This window comes from Suricata suricatta, chromosome 2 (genome assembly GCF_006229205.1).
Source record: "Suricata suricatta isolate VVHF042 chromosome 2, meerkat_22Aug2017_6uvM2_HiC, whole genome shotgun sequence".
Taxonomy (NCBI): Eukaryota; Metazoa; Chordata; class Mammalia; order Carnivora; family Herpestidae; genus Suricata; species Suricata suricatta.
This window is the reverse complement of record NC_043701.1, coordinates 109,134,555-109,147,191: the sequence shown is the minus strand read 5'-3', so window position 1 is coordinate 109,147,191 and position 12,637 is coordinate 109,134,555. Positions and strand designations below refer to the sequence as shown.

The window sequence follows — 12,637 nt, the reverse complement described above, 5'->3', positions numbered from 1 at the left end:
TTTGCTAACCTCTCCTTTCTGTATCCCAGATAGCGCTTAGAGCTCCCCCTCTCAAAGCACATGAGACTAGAAAAACTGGGAGCCGTCTTGGGAAGACTCACGAAGGAGAAAAAGGAGAAACCCTCCCGTAAGATAATGCGGACACTGAGGGCCTCCTTGGAGAGAAGGAAAGGTTCTGTTCTGACACTTCCAGGGACAGGATTCTGTCCTGGGTCTTAGAGCCTTAAAACCAGAAGCTAAGTGGTACCTTGGAAACCCCCAGAGAACCTGAACCAGCCATTGAAAATATGCCCTTGACTTCCATCTTTGGGAAGAGCACCAGATGGGGTATCACTGGCTGGTCTCTGTCACTCACCAGCCTCCTGAGCCCTCGTTCTAGGTGTTCTATCATCAGGACCCTTTAGAAAATAAGAGTTTCATCTATTGGGCCGCCTTGTGCTTGGCATGTGGGAAGTAATTCCTACAGAGGAAGAACTTGAGGCTCCGAGAAGTCACATGATCATGTGGCGGACACGTGTGCACCTGGTAGAACCCCAGAGATGCCTGCCCCCCAAAGCCCACAATCCTTCTATAACACCTATCTCACTGCCCTGGAAAAACTGATTCCTTCCTTCATGGGAAATCAGTGACTTTGACTTCAGCATTTGTAGTCCGTGTTCTCCCTGCCCGGTGGGCCAAGGAGAAAGATGCCATGGGGAAGTCTCAGCTCCTTCTCTTCAAATGCTCTGACAGAGCTGCTGCAAGAGGTGTGTACCTACACTCACAGGTGCTCCACCTCGACCTCCAGGTGAAAGGGAAGTTGGGTTTGTAGGAACTTGGTATGGAGAATGGCCTGAAACAGAGCCTGAGGGGCGAAGCTGAGGGTATCAGGCTGAATGAGCTGCTTTGGTGTCCATCTGCAAAGACTAATCAGAGGCAGGATCCAGGCGACAGACAACAGGAAGTCCGGGCGTATCAACCCAATGGAGAGTGGAGAATGACGCCTGGCAAGATGCCTAGAGCTCTGGGGTTCTAGCACATTCCCCTCAGTGGACTAAACCACTGATGGAGAGGGAACTTAGAAGGTCACTGGGGCCGCTCCAGGGGCTCGCTTCAAACACGTGTCAATGTTTTGTTTGTAGCTGTTGTGGACCAGCGCCCCATCAACTACTGCACGACGGGCCTTCACGACTGTGACATTCCGCAGCGGGCGCAGTGCATCTACATGGGAGGGTCCTCCTACACCTGCTCCTGCTTGCCCGGCTTCTCTGGGGACGGCCGGGCCTGCCAAGGTGCGTGCGGCCTCTGATTTTTCTCTCTGCGTAACCTGAAAAGGTTCCATATGCTAATTACCAACTCATTCTGAAATTAAGAGAATTTTTTTTAAGTTTGTTTATTTATTTTGAGAGAGAGTGAGTGCAGTGGAGGAGCAGAGAGAGAGGAAAAGAGAGAATCCCAAGCAGGTCCCGCCCTGTCGGCATGGAGCCTGACGCATAGTTCAGTCTCATGTGAAATCAGGGCCTGAGCCGAAATCAAGAGGTGGATGCTTAACCCACTGAGGTACCCAGGCGCCCTGAGAATTGTACTTTCAACTCTGCTGGGTAAACGGGCTGCATATTGTCTGTCTCTGGTAGTGTGAACCATGCATTTTCCCTTGGAGGCTGTTCTCACTCGGGAAGACACTCAGCTCCACCCCCACCGCTTCCCCACTATTGTGTTCTGTGACTTGCTCACTTAAGCAACAGTTAGACACCTGTTGTCTGCTAGGAACTGAGGAGATTATCGTTCACTGAAAAGGCAGATAAGCCTCTTACATGTGGGGACTTGAGGTCCAGCTTTTTCTTTAGTAAGATACCTGTAGCCTTCTGTTTCAGAAAAAGCCAAGTCCCCGCTTTTTAAAACTTTTTTATTTTTTTTAATGTTTTTTTAAATTTATTTTTGAGAGAGAGAGAGAGACCGCCTGAGCAGGGGAGGGTCAGAGAGAAAGAGAGAGAGGGAGACACACAGAATCTGAAGCAGGCTCCAGGCTCTGAGCTAGTTGTCAGCACAGAGCCCGATGCGGGGCTCAAACCCACGAACTATGAGATCATGACCTGAGCCGAAGCCGGACACTTAACTGACTGAGCCACCCGGGCACCCCCTTTTTAAATAAACAACTGCAGAATCTGAGAGTAAATGTCTCCATAGAATTCTTTCAGACCTGAGATCAGTCCACTGTTGACTCCCAAGATGCTTTTAGAGATGATTTTAGGTAAGATAGCTGTAAAAAAAAAAAGGTACCCTGATCCCGACTTGCAAAATTACTTAATAATACACCATAGAGTATTCCGGAAAAGTCCAAGCTTTTCTAAGATTATAGTTTCTGAGATACAATCCTTTCTTTTTTTTTAAGTTTATTTATTTCTTTTGAGAGAGAGTGAGAGCAAGGGAGAGACAGACAGAAGAAACGAGAATCCGAGAATCCCAAGCAGGCTCCACGCTCAGCACAGAGCCTGATACAGGGCTAGAACTCAAGAGCCGTGAGATCATGACCTGAGCTGTAATCAAGAGTTGGACACTTAACCGACCGAGTTACCCAGGCGTCCCTGGGATACTTACCTTTTGTTACTGAACAAACAGTAAATGTGAATCTTCTCTGCTCTCTGAGGTTTTTCCGTCAGCGGTTAATCATGTCTCCAAAATGTCAGATATTTTTGAAGCTCTCATTTGTGATGAGAAGGATCATTTTATATAATATGCAAAAGAATATTGTTTTTCCTTTTGCATGCCTGATTTTCCATGAAAACATTACCATCAAAGTGAAACACATTTACAAATACACAAGATGGAAATTGGGGAGCGAGTGGTTTTTTTAAAATGTTTATTCATTTTTGAGAGAGAAAGAGAGTGCAAGCAGGGAAGGGGCAGAGAGAGAGGGAGACACGGAATCCGAAGCAGGCTCCAGGCTCCGAGCGGTCAGCACAGAGCCCGGCCCAAGGCTTGGAACTTACAGACCTCGAGATCGTGACCCGAGTCAAAGTCAGACACTTAACCTACTAAGCCACCCAGGCTCCCCAGAGAGTTTGTGTTTAGATGAGTAATGTTTGGCGAACTTCAAATCACTGTTCCCAGATCAGAAACAGAGTCCCCTAGAGCTGAGCAAGTGGTTTGAATTATCATATAAACCATGCAGGCTCTGTAATGCAATGGATAGTGCATTGAACTTTTAATTTATTGTATAAACTATGAATTCCAGATGAAGTTTCATTGTCCCTGGGCTTGGTGGCTCTTTTGCAGACGTGGATGAATGCCAGCCAAGCCAGTGTCACCCTGATGCCTTCTGCTACAACACTCCTGGCTCTTTCACATGCCAGTGCAGACCTGGTTATCGTGGAGACGGCTTCCGTTGCGTGCCTGGAGGTAAGGTGTCAGACGTGTTTGGAAAGTTGAGAGACCATTGCTACCTTCGTGAGTCCTGAGTACATGACCCTGGGAGAGGAGGTGAGATGGGGAAGTTGCAGTCTCTGTAGAGGGTCCTAAGCGTTCTTAAGTTGGGAGAGCAGGGCACAGCCATGGTGTACAGGCATGCAGGTTGTGCACTGCACAACTCCAGGGGGTGCCACACAGACCATAGCTGTACCGGCAGCCTAGAGTCTGGTCATCCTTGTAACCTGAGCAAGCAGTTCAGAGTAAGAATTGCTCTATATTAGGGTTCTCCAGAGAAACAGAGCTGTGTGTGTGTGTGTGTGTGTGTGTGTGTGTGTGTGTGTGTGTTTATAAAGGGATGTATTATAAGGAATTGGTTCTCATGATTCTAGACTTGCAAGTCCTAAGATCTGTAGTTAGCAAACTGGAGACCCAGGACAGCTAATGTTTCCATTTGAGACTGAAGGCAGAGAAAAACCAGTGTCCAGCCCATAGTCATTAGGAAGGAAGGAAGGATTCTCTCTTACTCGGGGCAGGGCCAGCCTTTTTCTTCTATTCTAGCCATTACTCTTTGGATGAGGCCAACCTGCTTTACTGAGTCTGAAGGTAAAAGTTAATCCCATCCAAAACATCCTCATGGAAACACCTGGAATGTTTGACTGAATACCTGGTACCCAAATATCTGGCATATCCCCACCCTGTGGCCTAGCAAATTCACATGTAAAATTAACCCATCCTAGCTTCCTAGGAGTCACGGGGAATAGAGCTAGGGGATCACGGGTGAAGGGCCACCACGGGGGGGAAGATGGAGGTTGAGGACGCCACAGAACTGTCCCTATAACCCGTATACCTGGACCATGCACCTGCTGAAGTTACCTGCCGACCCAAGGCTTGGGTGCCATCTCATTAGACCATAAGAATAATGATGGTCCTAGGTCCGTATCTAGACTCCATTCTGGGCACTTGGGAGGCGCTCAACAGATGCTATTGCATGAATACGTGTAATTGGCTGTTGTTTGTTAGAACCGCTCTGTGCTAGGAGGGTCTCCTGTACTGTTTTTGTGTAATGTTCACTGTCGTTTTTTAAAAGCGAACCCTATTACCGTCTCCATTGATAGAGAATGCTAACGTTTAAAAATATAAAGGTGTAATCAAGGTCCTACCGGTAGTAAGTGAGACTCAAACCCAGGTCCATCCGATAGTTTCCAGCCAGGATTCAGTCCTCTAAGCCACATGATATTCCATCATGAGATTAAGAATGTGTTGACACTGTAGACTCGAGTCACGTGGTTACTTATTTTTAATTACTGCTGCTGTTCTTGGCCACACATATTTATACCACTGTAGATATGTTATATATATAAATGCACAAATATACAATGTTTCAACAAAATATCTATTTCACAATCTTTAAAAAGTTTTTGTTTTTGAGAGAGAGAGAGTGGGGGAGGGGTACAGAGGGAGGGGGTGAGAGAGAGAAAGAGTCCCAAGCAGGTTCTGCCCTGTTAGAACCCACAAACCATGAGATCACGACCTGAGCTGAAATCAAGAGCCAGAAGCTCAACCTACTGAGCCACCCGGGCGCCCCCACTTCACCACCTTTTTAAGCAACAAATAACGATTTCAGTGTGTGTCTCCTTCACTGGCCTGTGAGTGAGTGTAGGGTGCATAATGCATTTTATTTTTACATCCAGTGGTATCCAGTCAAGCATGTGGCTCGTGATGGTGCTCACAGACTTAATTGTTGAAGAACCAAATGAATGTGCCAGTGTCCACGCCTACCAGCAGTATATTAAAGTATTATTTATCCCCACTCTCAACAGGACTAGGTGTGACTAGTTTTTAGGATAGTTGCCCATCTAAAAGGAGAAAGATCATAGATTAAGTTAAAATCTGGATATATACAATACATATTTCTACATTGTCTACATTGTCCCCTTCAGGTTAGAATAAGGATCAACATACTACTCCTTGCACATCAAATCTGGTCCACCTCCAGTTTTTATAAATAAAGTTTTATTGGAATCCAGCCATGCTTGTTAGTTTATGTAAGTCTGTGGCTTTTTTAATGTTACAAAGGCTGACGTCAGTAGTTGTGACAGAGACTATAAGATGTGCATAGCCTAAAATATTTACCACCTGGCCCTTGAAAGAAAATGTTTGTCAACCCCCAGCCAGAATGAACCGAGGCAGGGCCAACCTTTTGTTCCTGAAATTGTGGGTAAGAACTGTCAGTGCTGCCCATAGATTCCGATAGGCAGACTCATGATAATCTCAGTGAAGACTCCCCAGCACCTACTGAAAATCGCGAACATTCCATTATTTCCTTAAGCTTGTTTCATACCACCAGTTCAAAAAGAAGCAGATGTTTTCATTTTTTGTTTTTTGTTTTTAACCTCACTCCTTGCCCCCTCTTTAAGGCTCTGTTAAGTAAACAGACACAAATTCATCCCTGCAGGCTAGAATATGAAGCGAGGACAAGGATAATACCCATGAGCACCATCTGCTAGGATTGTTTATGTATTCAGTCTTGTTCTCCTAAGAAACTCAACATCTAATTAAATAGTCAAGAGGGAATGTACACTAGAAATACACACCAACGTTCACTGAGTATTCGCTTGTAACAGAAAAGAAGTCTAAACGAGTATCGGTAGGAGGAATGGACCAGGGAGTTTTGGAATAATCCATACAATGAAATAATATGCAGCAATTAAAATGAGTAAAATGTAAAAAATGTTAAAATGTTAAAAAGTTACAATGAGTAAAATGAGTTAATAGATAAACCATGAAAACATGTTGAGCAGAAAGAAAGTTGTACAAGGGTCCATGCGGTATGATCCCACTAATATAAATTATAATGCTGTTGGGGTGCCTGGGTGGCTCCATCGGTTGAGCACCCAACTCTTGGTTTTATCTCAGGTCATGATCTCATGATTTGTTTTTTTGTTTTTTGTTTTTTTTTTTTTGAGAGACAGAGAGAGACAGCACGAGCAGGGGAGGGTCAGAGAGAGAGGGAGACACAAAATCCAAAGCAGGCTCCAGGCTCTGAGCTAGCTGTCAGCACAGAGCCCGATGCAGGGCTCTAACCCATGAACCGTGAGATCATGACCTGAGCTGAAGCCGGACGCTTAACTGACTGAGCCACCCAGGAGCCCCTTGATCTCATGATTTGTGAGTTTGAGCCCCGAATCGGGCTCTGTGCTGACAGATTCTCTCTCTCCCTCTCTCTCTCTGCCCCTCCCCCATTCACACTGCTCTGTCTTTCTCCAAAACAAATAAATAAATTTAAAAAATATATAATGCTACATGAAAATAAACCTATATGTGTATACATATGTAGAAAATCTACAAAATGCATATAGAGGAATGAAAAACAAAAATTCAGGGAATGGGGTTACCTGCACAGTAGGAGAGAGGCAGGTGGGATTGAGGAGGGTTACGGAAGAACTGCTTTTGTATTTCCAATTTTTTAAAAAAATAATTCAAAATTTTAAATTTTAAAAATTTTGTCTAAAATATTTCATGAAATATTAGCAGGGAGAAAACTAATGTCATCTGGATGCCTACTGCTAAACACAATGAAATGTGGTGAGTTGGACAGTCAGCACTTAATTTGGTACCTACTGTATACAGAAGGTTCTAGCTTGAGCTGAGCCATGTACTTGTGCTCTGATTGGGGAGCCCCTTCACCAGTCTGAACCTTGGGTCTCTCACTTGGTGGAAAAAATATAGTTAGTTGCCTGTTCTATAGGATTCTAGTAGAGAAGTTAAATGAAATGTGTAAACGGAGACACCTTATATGAACTCTAAAGCCCTGTGTGCACCTAAAGTATTGAGATGAGCAAGGTCTATGTCCAAGAGCAAACAGGACCCAACATTTTTATTCCCAACCAGATGACTTAGTTATATCTTTGTTAGGTTCTTCCTACATCTTTTTTTTTTTTTTTTATGTTAGCCCCTACGACAAAAGGGAAAGTAATACCCACTATTTCCTTGCCACATTCAACACATACTTTCCAGGCACGTTCACTGCTTCCGACCGATCACGGGAACAACCACATGAAACAGGCTAATGTGAGACTTGGCAACATAGACAGAAGGTACCTTAAACATTTATTGGCAACGCGTGTGCTAAATGTCACTGCGAAGGCTGTGTATAGATACAGTCACAAATGAACATTTGAGCACAGAATTTAAATTTTGATCTGTGCACATTGTATCATCATATTTCACTTACTCCTCTGAGAAATCCACTAATACATTAATAATGTATGTTAATATATGAATTTGCATATTTATATATAAAATTTTTCCCTAACATAACTAGTAAGGCATCTAGCTACAGTTCCTGGAGGCCAAATCTGGCCCACTGTCTGTGTTTGTAAATAAAGCTTTATTGGAACACTCACTCATTTATGTGTTAAACTTGGTTGCTTTTATGCCACCACTGCAGAGTGGAGTAGTTGTGACAGAGACCATATGGCCCAAAAAGCTGAAAGTATTTACTCTCTGCCCCTTAACAGGAAAAGTCAGTGGAGCCCTGTCCTAGATCTATACATAAACACAGGCTTACGGTGAAGATCAAAAACAGCACTTTGGGGGCACCTGGGTAGCTCAGTTAAGCTTCTGACTCTTGATTTCGGTCCAGGTCATGATCTCACAGTTCCTGAGATCAAGCCCCAGTGTGAAGCCTGCTTGGGATTCTCTCTTCCTCTCTCTCTGCCTCTCCTCACTCACACTCTTGGCTCTCCATAAAAAATAAATGAACATTTTCTAAAAACTCAGCACTTTGGGGGTGCCTGGGTGGCTCAGTCAGTTGAGCTTCTGACTTTGGCTCAGGTCATGATCTCATGGTTTGTGGGTTGGAGCCCCATGTCGGGCTCTGTGCTGACAGCTCAGAGCCTGGAGCCTGCTTCTGATTCTGCGTCTCCTCTCTTTGTCCCTCCCCCACTCACACTCTGCCTCTCTCTGTCTCTCAGAAATAAATAAATGTAAAGAAAATTAAAAACATTAAAAAACCTAGCACTTTGGGGGCATGTGGACTCTTGATTTCAGCTCAAGTCATGATCCCAGTGCTATGGGATCGAGTCCCGTATGCTGAGTGTGGAGCCTGCTTAAGATTCTTTCTCACTCTGCCTTTTGCTCTCACTCTCTTTCTCTCTTTAAAAACAAACAAACACAGCTCTATGGTAGCCCTTTGCTCTCTGAGACCTGTGGAGGAGATCTCTTCTGTCAAGACAGATTGTCACAGTATGTTTTCTGGTTCCCTCCGCTCTGGACCGTGAGCTCCTTGTGCTCTTCCCTTGTCAGGTGCTTCCTGAGTTGAGATGAATGAGATCTAGTAGAATCCGCTCAGGGAGACAAACAAGGAACAGAGTCTCAGTGTCTGTGAGACACAGAGCTCCGGGGCAGATGAGCCCAAGGCCCCCTGGAGCTATGGAGGCACATGGGATCCAGGCTTCCAGAGGGAAGCGCCTAAGCACATATTTGAAGGATTAACTGGGAGGAAGGGAAAGCAGGGTCAAGGAGGAAGGGGTGTCCCACAACAAATAGCACATGGAAAGGCCTAGAAAAGAGAGGCAGCCAACATAGTTCGGTTTGGCTGAAGCATGGCTCTGGGCGTCGCTGTGTGGTGGAGACTTCAGGGCTGACAGGGGTGCTGGCCTGGACCTTGTGGTGGCCAGACTCCAGCCCCTATGGAACCACCTAGAACTCTGTATTGGCAAGCTGTTGATTCCAGGCCATAGCTTCTGCTCAGCAATTCCCCAGAGATCTAGAACTAGTTCCCCACTCGGGGATCTGAGTTGCACGGCTAAGACACCATGTTTTGTGCCAAATGAGAGCTCATCATTAAAATGAAATGCAGTTGTTGGAAAATGCCTTGTGGTGTTTGGTCTCCCAAATTTTTGACCTCGACTCAACGTGGATAATCAAGAAGCTTGACATGATAAAAAGGACAAATTTCAGAGCAGCAAAGTTTCCCAAAGCAAATTTCAGGGATGTCCACCCAGTGATGAATGGATAAACCAACACGGTGTAGCCACCCTGTGAAATAGTATTCAGTTGTCAGAAGGGGTGGCTTACTGGCGGATTCCACAGGGTGAATGAACCCCAACACTTTCTACTGAGTGAGAGCAGCCAGACACAGCAGGTCGCGTGTCATATGATCCCAGTTATAGGACGAGTCCAGGAGAGGCCACCCACGGAGACCGAAGGCAGGTTGCTGGCTGCCAGGGGCTGGAAGGAGGGGGAAACGGAGAGCAGAGCTCTGCTTCCGGGTATTCAGTTTTCTCTGGAGCTGAGGACAATGGACCAGAATTCAGTAGAGGTGGTGGTCGCCTAACACTGTGACTATATGAAATGCCACGGAATTGTTCCCTTCAAAATAGTTAATTTCATGATATGTCCATTCTGCCTCAATTGTTACAAACTGAAACCAAAAAGCACTGAGCAAAGCAAAGAAAATGAGAATTTAATCTTGACCGTTGAATCCCATAGGATGATATTTTACATTTTAGAACAGTCCAGAGATGAACGGGCAGCCTTTGCGGGGCTGAGTCCAGCAGGGGTGTCCCGCAGCCACGGCGGGGAGCACCGACCGATGACATGGCTGACCGTCTCCCTCCGCTTGTCTCTGTCATAGAAATGGAGAAGACGCGGTGCCAGCTGGAGCGAGAACACATCCTTGGGGCGGCGGGCAAGCAGCGGCCAGGTCTGTTCGTCCCTGAGTGTGACGAGCTTGGGCACTACCTGCCTACCCAGTGCCATGGCAGCACCGGCCACTGCTGGTGCGTGGATCGCGACGGCCGAGAGCTGGAGGGCACCAGGACCCGGCCCGGGATGAGGCCTCCCTGTAAGTCGGGGGACAGCGCTGTGCTGGGCTTGTGTCCGAGAAGGGCCTGGGGGACCGGGGTCCCAGTGCCTGTGGGCATCCCTGGGGGCCTCGCCCAAGGCTCAGGTGGCACTTTGTGTCTGCCCTAAATCCTGCTCTGCTCTGCTGGCCCAGGCACCGTTCTGTCCTTCCCTGTCTGCCCTCTGCACCCCTCTTCTCTGTCTCCCTCATCGAGCACCTCACTCTCCATCTCTGTCCCCCTCCCTCCTCATACCCGTTCTCTTCAAACCTGTGCAGTTGCCGACAGGACTGGCTGCAGCGATACGGCGGTTGGTAGCCAAGGGTGCATGTGCTGTGGGTCCCCCGGGGCCCAGTCCCATCAGTGGTGGCCTGACCTTCCAGTGTCTATGGCACTGGGACAAGGAAGGCATGGGAGAGGCCGACCGAACCCCTTCCCTGGGAGTGCTGGGCCAGAAGCAGTGGCCTGTGGGCGGCCCAGCTGGGCTGTGTGACTTGGGACCCAAACTGCCTCAGACTCCACTTTCTCAGCTTCAACCCAGCAGAGGAGCAAAACAATCTCTCTGTTGGATCCCGGCTCTAGAATCTCGCCTCGGTCTCAAACGTAGGAAATGATCGTTGTCACAAGTTACTGAAATCGGATATAGTCAGTCTTTGAATCTCCATTCTCCATTCAGCTTTTAATCAGGGATTATTTCCGGAAGCTGCTAAGAGGCTGCTACGTGAGCAGGAAGTGGTCATTAATTCATCTGGCCAACGTTAACTGAGCTTCAGATGCTGGAGTCGGTGCTGGGGTCCATGGGGGGAGTCGCAGCGAGGCCCCCAGAAGGTCAGAGGACAGGTGAACAGGAGCAGGGCAGGGAGAGGAGCTCCGTGAGAGAGGAGGGGCCAGGAGACCCAGAGGAAGGTGTCCCTGGCTTCCGTGGGCGTGGGCAGCTATTGGGAAGGCTTTCCAGAGCAGCTGGTGTGAACCACGTTATGGAGCAGGTTAGGTGAAGGTAGTGGCTCTGGGGAGGCTGGGGACAAAAGGCCAATTCTTGGCAGCAGGAGCAGCCTGATCGCTCAGAGACATTGCAGGGGTGTCTGTCCTGTGGGAGGGGAGTCGAGGTGAGGGTCTCAGATGCCCAGCAGAGGGGCCTGGGATGATCATGAGGGCAGCCAGGAGCCCAGGGAGGGTCTTGAGCAAGCATCGATGCCACCAGATTTGGGTTTTAGAAGTGTAGCCGAGATAGAGAAGAGGCCCTGGGGGGAGGGGGGGAGGGGCAGTCTCAGCGCTTAGAACTAATCCAGGGGAGAAGCTTCCAGGGAATGACCAGAGGGGCTGGCAGTGGGTTTGGAAAGGAGAGATGGATTCCAGAGAGAGTGAAGAGGTCAGCCAGATTGGTTTATGTCACTGCCTGGGTACCACAGGCAAGACGTGGAAACAGCCCCAGTGACAACCGTGTCCAACTCTCTTCAGAGAGCAGGAGACAAAGCCCAGGAAAATCCATGACTCAGCCACACAGAAAGGCCATGGAAGGCTGGGTCTGGGACCCAGGCTTCCTGACCCCTGCTCTGTGCCCCTCATCCTGCTTCTCGGGACATTGTGTCTTCAGGGGAGCAGGTGTCGTGCCAGGCTTCGGGGTCAGTGTTTAGGAGGCCAGGCAGAATCTGGGGGCGAATTAGCCCCTGATCATCCTTCTGTCCTTGAAAACCCAGGAGGAGCTGTTCTCACTCAGCGGCTGTGAGACTCACCCACCATGGGGGACGGGAGGCCTAGGGCCACTTTCGCCTGATTGTCCCTCTAGCACTGGGAAGCTTAGCACCTGCCGGGGAGAAGTGAACTCCATTCAGGCAGGGCTTTCCAGGGGCTGTTCTTGCTGTCATTTGGGTTCACTGCCTCGGCCATGTCCATGCAGCCCGTGCCCAAAGCAGGGCATGGATGGTTCCATTATTTCTTTTTCTATTAATGGGAAGTCCAAGCCCCTTTTTCACGTGACCTTTAATGTCAGACTCATGCCCCACCTTCTCTTCTTCACAAATGCCCTTTGATTGAGGTCTTTCTGCATGTTGTGCTTTTAGATGCACATGGGCGTTGAGTAGCTGTGCGCCCTGTGGTGCCGTGAAAGCAGCGTGACCCCGTGTGTGTGTGTGAGTGTGTGTGTGTGTGTGTGTGTGTGTGAGTGTGTGTGCGTGCGCGTGTGCGTGCATTCCTGCTGCACACAGACATCTCCTGCCACCTAGGTCTGAGTACCGTGGCACCTCCGATTCACCAGGGACCCTCCGTCCCCACCGCCGTGATCCCTCTGCCACCTGGGACCCACTTACTCTTTGCTCAGACCGGCAAGATAGAGCGCCTCCCCCTGGAAGGAAGCAGCATGCAGAAGACAGAAGCCAAGACGTTGCTTCATGCCCCGGTGAGTG

At 48.1% G+C, this 12,637-nt stretch overlaps 1 protein-coding gene across 1 annotated transcript in view; it reads left to right on the top strand.

Moving 5' to 3' along the window:
* The window catches only part of NID1 (nidogen 1), a 78,337-nt gene that overhangs the window by 51,489 nt on the left and 14,211 nt on the right, over window positions 1-12,637 (top strand). The window contains exons 11-14 of the mRNA XM_029931619.1: window positions 1,122-1,271; window positions 3,256-3,378; window positions 10,028-10,237; window positions 12,458-12,630. Coding sequence (XP_029787479.1) covers window positions 1,122-1,271; window positions 3,256-3,378; window positions 10,028-10,237; window positions 12,458-12,630 — 656 coding nt within the window. The remainder of the gene's footprint in view (window positions 1-1,121; window positions 1,272-3,255; window positions 3,379-10,027; window positions 10,238-12,457; window positions 12,631-12,637) is intronic.